Source organism: Mus caroli, chromosome 9 (assembly GCF_900094665.2).
Source record: "Mus caroli chromosome 9, CAROLI_EIJ_v1.1, whole genome shotgun sequence".
Lineage (NCBI taxonomy): Eukaryota > Metazoa > Chordata > Mammalia > Rodentia > Muridae > Mus > Mus caroli.
This window is the reverse complement of record NC_034578.1, coordinates 31,381,614-31,392,066: the sequence shown is the minus strand read 5'-3', so window position 1 is coordinate 31,392,066 and position 10,453 is coordinate 31,381,614. Positions and strand designations below refer to the sequence as shown.

Genomic DNA, 10,453 nt, shown 5'->3' with positions numbered 1-10,453 from the left:
ATTGGGATTGTGTGAACACATTCCTCATCTTTACTTATTTAGTGATTCTCCAAATACAAGAAGTGCATGGTGCTAGAGAAGAATTCATCTTCACAAGGTGTTTTATCCAATTCAACAATGAAACATTCTGAAGGCATCACATGAAGAACACTGTGTTAACTCAGTTGTCACAGGGGTGAACAGTACAGATAAGACATTAAAGCTTCAGGATGAGATGGGTGTGTCAAGGTTTGAAAGAACAATAATGGATGAGGGGATGAGAACCTGTCAGCAACCTCACGGACACACAGGCAGAACAAAGATATTGAAATCTCTTATCTCACTACTTCCCACATTGCAGGACAACTTAACCTCATATTTTCCTCTCAACTTCAGAAAAGGCTGCAAGAGAACCTTTTATTTTCGATGTATCCGAAAGTGACTTTGAGCAGAAAGAAGAATACTTCCCAGATAGCTTTTATTCAGGGTTTGAAATGTTTACTCTAAGAATATGGGCCCACATTGGAAGGCAACAGAATTTGTGAGCTTCTGAGGCCATCAATTCCTTCTATAGTATGATATTCAAGCCCATTTATTCCTCAAAGAAATCTGGATCCCAATGAAACACTGCCTTCATTTTTTAAAAATGTACCATCGTTAAAGCCTAGTTAAGACTTTATGTACTAAATCCCTCATGACTTTGTAGATGGAGTCTCTGGTGGCAGCAGTTCACCTCATGGTGACTGTCTACTTTCTTCTTTTGGGGTGATCACTCCTTTCTGTGATTGGGAAAATGGGTTATTTACATATTACTTCAAGGTGCCTCATACAGACTAGGAGTTTTGAGCTACATATTTTACATACTGTACATAAAAATCCCTGGGATGAGATTGCTTTTGGTTATTTTACAATTTCAGCAATATTATATCTGAGGAGGAACAAGAGAAAAATTCGTCACAGAAGAAAGATCTGGAAAATTGCCAGGTTATCATGACTTAGATTGGCATCTAGTTTTGCCTTTCATGTTCATATTGGCCAATAAAGAGAGTTATAAAATAGTTGGCTACTTATCAGTCTGTGCTAGCCTATCATCTAGTTCCGTTTCTTTCCAACACCTGCTACAAGAGTTAGAAAATCCTCAATGGGAAAAGCACAGGAGCTGAGCATTGTTCTGCTACTCTGTATGCAAACTGGTAAATATTGGAAGGCTGGTTTCTTAACAGCTAAGGGATCAACTTAGCTTGAACTCTGTCATAATTTTAGTAAACACTTTGGGGGGTGGGTCTGTGGGCTTAAGTTGGAATAATGTTCAGTTTCACCAAGAGAGAAGCTTTAATCCTGGCCATTAGACTTCTGTTTTTACTTAACTTATTCTTCACTAGAGACTTGAAATAACCTTGTGGCTTCTATATTTACTAAATTATGACTTAATCTGTGGGGTAAGAAATTCACAGCCACCATAGTACTGCTACCTAACTGAACCTTGAATTTTGCCCCAACTCTGAGGAAACTCCTCTCTTCATTCTACCTATAGTAAATGTGGAAATGGAGAAAACAAACTAAAGGCAGTGTGATGCTGTGGAGAATCCTCAGTCTCCCTACCTATCAGTTTTGCCACTGGCTTCTAAAGGGAGAGGATTAGATCATCCATTTGTTTAAAATATGATGCTACCTGAAACATATCTCTGTAAGGCAAAACCTTAATGAAGTCAAGCAGCCTGAGAGTTTGGGTGTTTCCCTTTTCTTTCAGCATAGTTTTTCTCTTTATTTCTTGCAGCTTTAGCTCTCATGTGTAGAGAATGTAAATCCTATTCACATCAGAAATGTATACACAAAATGAGAACATGCACCGCCAAAGATGGTGAATCTTGTCTGACTGTTAGATTGTGGATTTCACCTTACAATGGTAAGTAGCGTGTGCAGTTAATGGGGGAGAGACAGTGCATCTTTCTCTTCAGGGCTCAAATTCATTCTTATGATATTGGAGCCTCAAGGACATAATCAGTTGAACTCAGGATCTCCACAAAGCCTAGAACAAAATAAATGTTTACCAAGTACTTTGTGCCTTCATGTCTGAGAGGGATCAGTCACAGTTTGCTTCAATATCTACAGTGTCAAGCCAGTGTAGGATTAATCGATATTATAGAAAAATAGTTTGTCATTTAACATAATCTTGGTTCACTTTCTTTACTTGGATTTGTGGTTTGCTTCATTCAAAACAATATATTAACTCTATTTTTGTTTCCCACAGTACATACACCAAATGATGCATACTCTAGATGCCAGAAAAACTGTACAACAGATGATTATTACTATGATGATTATACAATATTGATAAAATGTTGTAAGAAATTTGACTTTTGCAATGATATTGCTGTGCCAAGTGATGGATGGTCCTGAAGAGCCTTCAGATTATCTTATGGCTTCTTCCAGTCTTCCTCATCTTATTTTTTCAAATAAATTCAAATAAATGATATTTCTACCCTGCTGAAAGAGTGATATGGTATGCCCAAAGGGGAAAATATGCTGGATATACACTCATTCTACAGAATTCTTTTCTTACCTTCTCCTTCCTCAATACATCTATGTCATGCCAGGGAGATCACATTTTTATTCCAGACCCTTGGTGGGTACTCTAAGAACAACTGGGTCAAATAGCTGACATTTGGTTTATAGTCTTGTATAGAGATTTTCTGTAGTTGTCCAAGGAGAATAAATTATTATAATTTGTAAGAGGCATGTTTTACAAATGACGTTTTCTCACCCTTGAAAGTGAGAAACGTAAATTTAAATTAAAAGCATAGAACTGCTCACTCCTTTTCTTACCACAAATTTAGAGAGGCAACTGGAGGACCTTTCCCTAAGTGAAAGCAAGATATTTAAAAACCCCACAGGTACAAGGATAGAGATCCAAGACTCATCTAAATGGAAGACCATTCATGCATACATGTATTTTTTTGTTCCTACATTGATAGTAGACAACAAATCAACTAAATGATTTGTTGAGTTGTGGATGTTCTTTCCTGAGCAATTTTTCATCATGGCTAGATAGTACTGCTCTCATCTCTCCTGGCATCCTCACTGTTTTAAAAACTTTGTAGTTCCTCCATAGAAGCTGCAGATGATTACTATAATCTTTGCTGAAATCATACTACAGAAACCTGAGCTGACCTTTGAAAGTAGCACTCTAATCCAGACAGGACTCAACACTCTGCTTATGCCACAGCTAGTTTCACCAAAGAAAAGGTGTCCTGTTATTATCATTTGTTCTTTGCTTTCGGAAAAATGATAGAGAATACCAATAAAGGACAGGAAAAGTATGAAAAAGAAGTTAGTCTGTCTTTTTACTTTTCCAGTGTCAGTAGTTAAAATCCCATGATTTTAGATTTTTTATGACATCCTGAATTTATTCAACTTCTTTGACCCCATACTTCAGTGAAAAAATTCTCTCACTAGATTTTATGTTAGTAATTTAAATGAAAATATTTCAGTATGCTTTCAGTATATTGATTTTCATGTCATTGATTTTTAACATAATGTGTGATTAGTAGAGTGTGTATGTATGTTTATATATTACATATCATTTTATGCATTAGAATCAGTCCATTATAATTTGAAAAGTTAGAAGCAGACATAATCAAAGTTCAAATATTCAAGCCTAACCCACAAAACTGTGAATTTTAGAGGAATTGCCTCTATTAGACTGCTCTATGGTCATGTCTGTAGGGTATGTTCTTGGTTAGTGATTGATATTAAAGGGAGTCACATTGGGTGGTGTCATCCCTGGACAGGTGATCCCAAGAAAGTTGTCTGAGTAAGCCATGGGGAGAAAGCCAAAAACAACATCCCTTCATGGTTACTTTCTTTGTCTTTCTGCTTGAGTTCCTGCGATGCCTTCTCACACTGATAGACAGTGCTTGGGACATGTAATTCAAAGAAATCCTCATCTTATTTCTGATCCTACTTTAAGCTTCATTTTTACTCAAGACTAGAGACTTTCCAAGCATCAGAAATTTATGTCACTGAATATGATCACAGAGGCTAGCTGATCTCATGATAGTCTAAGTGATCATACAAGTCACTTGTTATTCTTACTGTTTCCAATTAAATCAATATAAACATAGATAACCCTTGCTTTCAGTAAATTCTTTCATTACCCAGAAGAGATAGTCCTATGGATGGTGACAGAAAAGAACCTTCAACTGAGTAGAACATAAGAACAGCTGGTAACTAGAATAATCATATTTAATAACATATTAAATATGGGTTTAGGGACCAAAGACTCAATGTACAGTGTGACCATTAAATGTAAGAAGATAGAATACAAGAGGAAATAAGAAACATATGGCAATGGGAGTGAAAAATATCATCTGTGTTCGTTATCTGGGGAACAGGTTCCAGAGAATGTATTCACACGTAAGATTTTTTAAATTATCTTTCTCTTTCAAACAGTTCTTCTTTTGATGCTTGCACAGATATAAAACACTGCCTACAGTTGAGAGAGTAGGCATCAAAACATATGAATCCTAAAGCATTCATACAAACATTGATATGTTTGTTATACTGTAATTAAAGCTCCATTTCTAATGGTTATGGCTTAGGGGGTCCAATACCAATACCAGTATGAAAACCAGCAGAGAATGATGAGTTGATTCTTTCCAATATGAAATTTGTGTGCCTGAAGGCTTCCAGGTGTGACACCAGCTGAGCCAGGCTCTTCTCCATTCTTTCTTCCAAATCTATTAACTGGAAGTGGTTTTTCCACTTTGCTCCAGGGGAGACTGGCCTTCTAGGAAACCCCAAGACTGTATTTCTCCAAGCTCATAAACTGTTTTATGTTTAGTTGACATGAGCTAGAGTCCTTTGGGAAGAGGGAACTTCGATTGAGAAGATATCCCCCAAGATTGGCCTGTCGACAAGCCTTTGGTACATTTTCTTGATTAATGGTTGATGTGAAAAGATCACAGCTCACTGTGTGTAGTGCCACTCCTGGGCAAGTAGTGCTGATATAAGAAAGCAGGATGAGTTAGCCACTGGGGGCTATGCAGTGGGCAGCCCTCCTCTTTGACCGCTGCATCAGTCCCTGTCTGATTTTCTGAATGATGTTGACTTGAGAGCTGTAAGCTGAAACAATTAAACAATTAAACCCTTCCTTCTCTTAAATAAAAGAAAGAAAGCTGAGCAACCATAGAGAGAAAACCAGGGTGCAGCATTCCTCTGTGCTTTCTGCTTTAGCTTCAGCCTTGAGACACCTGCCCTAACTTTCCTTCATGAAAAACTGTAATCTGTGAGATAAAATGAACTCTCTCTTCCTCATGTTGCTTTGGTTTATCACAGCAGTAGAAACCTAACTAAGACAGAACTTGGTACTAAGTTCATGCTATGTTGCTACAGCCAAAGAATCTTCAATGTTCTGGGAAGGACTCTGGAAAGATGTTGGAACTTCAAGGCAAAAATTTAACTTCCATTAATTCTTTTTTTTTAAATATTTTTTATTAGGTATTTTCCTCAATTACATTTCCAATGCTATCCCAAAAGTCCCCCATACCCTCTCCCCCACTCCCCTACCTACCCATTCCCACTTTTTGGCCCTGGTGTTCCCCTGTACTGGGGCATATAAAGTTTGCATGTCCAATGGGTTCTCTTTCCAGTGATGGCCGACTAGGCCATCTTAATTCTTAATACAAAATATTACATGAACAGCCTTGATATAGTCTTTGCTTCCCATCTGTCTAGGGATACCACCACATAGAGTAGCTTGAAACTATCCATATCAAATTAAGTTCTTTAAAATGTTCATCACAGGCCAATATGATGAGATCATCTTCTCAATGAAGAAAATGTAGGCAACCCAAAGTACCTGCTGTTCACCAGATGTAAGAGTAGAATATCTTCACCAACTCTTGACCTCAAAACTTTGATGATACAGTTTTTCACAACAGTGCAATTATCTAGGAAGTGAAAATTACTATCTTCCTAAAATAGAGAGGGATTAGATTCAGTTGTGAAACCTGCTATCTGTTCTAGTCAATTCATAATCTTGTAATTGCAGGGAGTACCAAAGACAAGAAAGGGGTAAACCTTCCTTTGTTCTTTATCAGGTTTGAAAAATGAAATATTCTTACATACTGGGTAAATAGATGTTGTGTTGGACTATCTAGTTCTTCTCATGTGGGTGAGTAGCACGATATTAAAGTTAAGTTGAAAGTTGAGACAACAGACTTACAAGTTTGGTAGAACAAGAAAACAAAGGTGAATGAAAAACTCAGTGGTTGTTGAAAATTCTAGAGACAGAAATGCATTACAATGAGCAAAATTTCTTACTACATTCCCAGTCCATACTAGTCAACACAATATTATATTCCCCCGGCAAAGATTGAGAGAACAGGAATAGAGTGGTTGAGTCTTTGAGAGCAGGAACAAGAATGTTTGTTTCCAAATAATTCTTTTGATGATTAATCTTCATTGTGGATTTGTTTGTATGATATACACTAGAAGATTCTGAGGCATGTCCCTGGTGTATATGTGATGGTTTTGCAAGTGATGCTTTCTTAATGTGGTTGACACCATCCCACAGTTGAGTATGCAGATAGAATAAAAAGAGGAATGGAAAAAACTACTGGAATACTCACCAGGATCCCCATTATTTCTCTGATTTCTGGAATGCCAAGTCCTATAATACTTCTCCACTACTCACACCATACCTGCAGTGATTGATGAGAATTCTGAAACTACAGGTCAGACAGAAATCTTTCCTCCATTAAATTGTTTGTATGGTATTCAACCAAAGCAAAAGAAGAATACTGATATATCTCTGATTACAAAGTACAAAAAAGGCTTACATCACAGTGCTATGATTTCAAGTACTAAGAGACATATGGTGAAAGTCAACTGAGTATGTGGACTTGAAGGGACTTTCACAAACCCGATAGTTGTGGTCTCCAATCCCATTTTCATCTCTAATGAAATGTAATGTCTGCAGAAAACTTGTATTCCACAATGTACACTTGTCCTCTTTCAAGATTCAGTAAATCTCCACTCTATCAAGATCATTGAGGATCTTTCTGTGAATGTAGATGGACCACATAAGTGCTTTTGACTCTAAGGTGATCTCTCCTTTTTATAGTAATTGTTCTTTTGTTCTTTCATTGGGAAGTAGTTGATTTACAAATATCTTCTAAAGTCACATACAAGTTGACACAATAATGTTACCATACAAAACATGAAAATTGTGATTATCAGACTATCTATAGGTTAAATGTTGTTGGACTCCTAGAATAACAGTTTCAGTGAACAATGAAGGAAGAAGTAGGTCACTGAGGAGGGATCTGAGAAATTGCCACTATTCGAGAATTCAGATATCAGGTATCTTCCTCTATTCTTTTCATCCTTATTTTTGAGACTGGGTCTTTAACTGTACCTGGAACTCATTAGTTTAGCTAGTTTGGCTGGCCAATGAGTTTCAGGGATCCAACAGTTTCTGCTCCCCTATGCTGAAGTTAAAGATACACACTACAATTCTGGCTTTTACATGGGATTAGGGGATCCAAATTCAAATCTTCATGTTTGCACACCAGTCACTTGTCTAGATAAATGATCTTCCTCTTCCAACCCTCATCATTTAAAACCTGTGTTCAGGAGATAAAACTTCTTTTGATAATTAGTTGAAGTCCTAAACATGGAACTCTTCTGGAGTACTGGGCATTCTTTTCAATGCATCCTTCTCCTCTCTTCTATTTTCAAAGGTTCAGAGAATTTCTGAGAGTTTGCCTCTGTGACAAACAGATTATGTCATATGTGCAAGACAGTTGCTGGGTAAATCAAGGACTTGTGCACAAGGGAGTGACATAAGGCTAAACAGAATCATCTGGAATTAGAAAAGCCATCCTGAAAATATATAACATTACATTTTCCATGTAATGAGGCTTATGTTCCTGAAACTTGGAACTTCAAACGTTCCATTCTAAGAATGGAGACATTATCTGTACTATCTTTTGAAGACAAAAAGAGCTGAGGGAATTGCAAAGAATTAGGATAAAACCAGCTACCCTAATCTATGAAAGCCACTGTCAGGAGTTTCTAATGTTGTCAGACAATAGTGTCACTGCACTAGTAATGTGAAAGATTTTCTTTGACATGGAACTTTTAACCATGCTTAATAGTGTAGTTAACCCCCCACCCAAGTAACAACAAACAAAAACAAAATAAACAAAAAACATTGTATATACCCAATGGGACAGTCCAGCAAATACTATTGGCTTCACAAAGTAAGGGTAAGTTTTTCTTTTTATCTGTGACATGTAGACAACACTGTTCTTAGATTTCTGCTGATTAGAAGGGGGTCCTCATCCCCTCTCTTCAAACACACACACACACACACACACACACACACACACACACACACACACACACCTCACCTCACTATGTAGCCCTGACTGGTCTGAAACTTGATATGTAATTGAGACTAGATTTGAATTCATAGTGATATACCTGCTTCTACTTCCTAAGTGCTAGGATTAAAGGCATGCACCACCATGTTTTGCCACTTATCCACTTGTCATATGAAGGAGAGCACGCAAGCTCCCTACATAATGAAGAAATAATGAAGGCAGACTTTTTTCTAAGGGTGATTACCACTAGTAATGAGAAACACAATGGGCTCAGTGAACAAGTTTACTTCCTGTCGAGACTGTTGACATTAGTTTGATCAATGGGATCCACATGGTAGAAAGAAACAACTCTTGTAAGTTGTCCTCAGACCTCCTCCACTAAGGCACTATGCAAATGGGCAGGTACACACACACACACACACACACACACACACACACACACACCATTTTGATAGTTTTAAAAGTAAAACACTATAATAAATACTATTTCAATATAAATGCTGACATTTGTTTTCCTATTAGAATTCCATATATTAGAAAGATTCCATGGGTAAGTTTTGGTACATGGCATAGCAAAGTATGTGTATTTTACAAAAATATAGTATATGTTTTGACAACAATCCAAAGACAGATGCTTGGACATTATAAGCAAAAATAGATGCTGAAGTTTGTGAAGCACTAAGATTTTTAGTTGGTCTGTACATATTGTATTCATATCTTGACCTGTCACAGTATTGTGATTAATGCATTAATAAAAGTAAACAATAGAGACATATGGTAGACCATCATTTCTATACATTTCTATCAAATCAACATGTTGATAGTCTATATTTTATTACTTCTAATCTTTCTAATTGTCATGGAAGAAAATAAATTCTTTTTCAATACTAATAGGACCTACATGCATATTATATTTAGTTTTACTTCATCAATGGGAGTATCATATGCCTTTGTTATTTCTACATACTTGGTTCTGATTTTAAAGGAATCTACCTTTTAAAAACCAGTTAGTTTGGTTTTTAGCACATTTGACTTATAAATAGGTGTTTAGTTTACTCATTCTAAGAATGGAGAATTTATAGTGACTGTGGATTACGTTCATTTTTAAATGTAAAAACCAGAAATTCTCCACATCAAACAATACATTGCTTCTCATGTTTTATTAACTGATAATCATGTGATGTTATCATCAAGAGGAAAAACTGGAATGCTCTAACAAAAAGGACATAAATTTCCATCAAGAGTAACTAGCATAACTTTTTATTTAAAATATTTTCAATATGACATCTTCTATGATTTCCACTCCCCCCAACTCCTAACAGACCCTCCCTACCTCCCTATTCACCTGACTTTATGGTCAGTCTCTCTGTGTCTCTCTGTCTCCCAGTCTCTCTGACTCTGTCTCTCTTGCTGTTTCAAAAACAAAAACAAAAAGCACAGTGGAATTTTATTCAGCCTTAAGGAAACATAAAATTTACAGGAAAGTTATGAGCCTGAACCTGGAATGTGTTATAGTAACTCACAGTCAAGAAATAGAAAGACAAATGCTGCATAATTTCTCTCCTATGCAGGCTCTAGCTTTTAATGTAAATGTATATGTAATGAATCAGCTACCATGGCTTTTTGTGATACTGTGACAGGAACTAAAATGGATCAATGAGCCAATCTCAAGCTCAGGCTTATCAAACTCAATCATTATTCTCATCTCTAAAGATGTTTGCACCCAGAAACCACAGGCAGTGCTACACTTCCTTAGATAGGGCACTGCTTGAGTCTGATCTCCTGCCACTTTCTTATTTTCACTTGTCACATCCAGCCCTCCTGTTTTCCATAATTACTTCCTAGTCAGTATCCCACCCTGGATATATAGCAGGATAAATCCAGGACCCTTTACTTGTAGTTTGTCCCTGTCCTTAAGCACTTATAGTAGCTTAGGATTTTTTAAATAGATTTCCTCTTGAAATAGGGTAAAGTTGGTGCCCTTGGAGCCATAAGTGGATATTAGCCCAAAACTTAGGATACCCAAGATATAAGATACAATTTGCTAAACGCATGAAACTCAAGAAGAATGAAGACCAAAGTGT

General features: G+C 36.7%; 1 protein-coding gene across 1 annotated transcript; it reads left to right on the top strand.

Moving 5' to 3' along the window:
* Nucleotides 1–896: 896 nt before the first annotated feature.
* On the top strand, nucleotides 897–2,467 carry LOC110301034 (prostate and testis expressed protein 4-like). Its single transcript, XM_021171252.1, has 3 exons — nucleotides 897–1,172; nucleotides 1,757–1,885; nucleotides 2,231–2,467. Exons 1-3 carry the CDS (start codon nucleotides 1,121–1,123, stop codon nucleotides 2,377–2,379), a joined length of 330 nt encoding a protein of 109 aa, XP_021026911.1. The 5' UTR covers nucleotides 897–1,120; the 3' UTR covers nucleotides 2,380–2,467.
* Nucleotides 2,468–10,453: the final 7,986 nt, after the last annotated feature.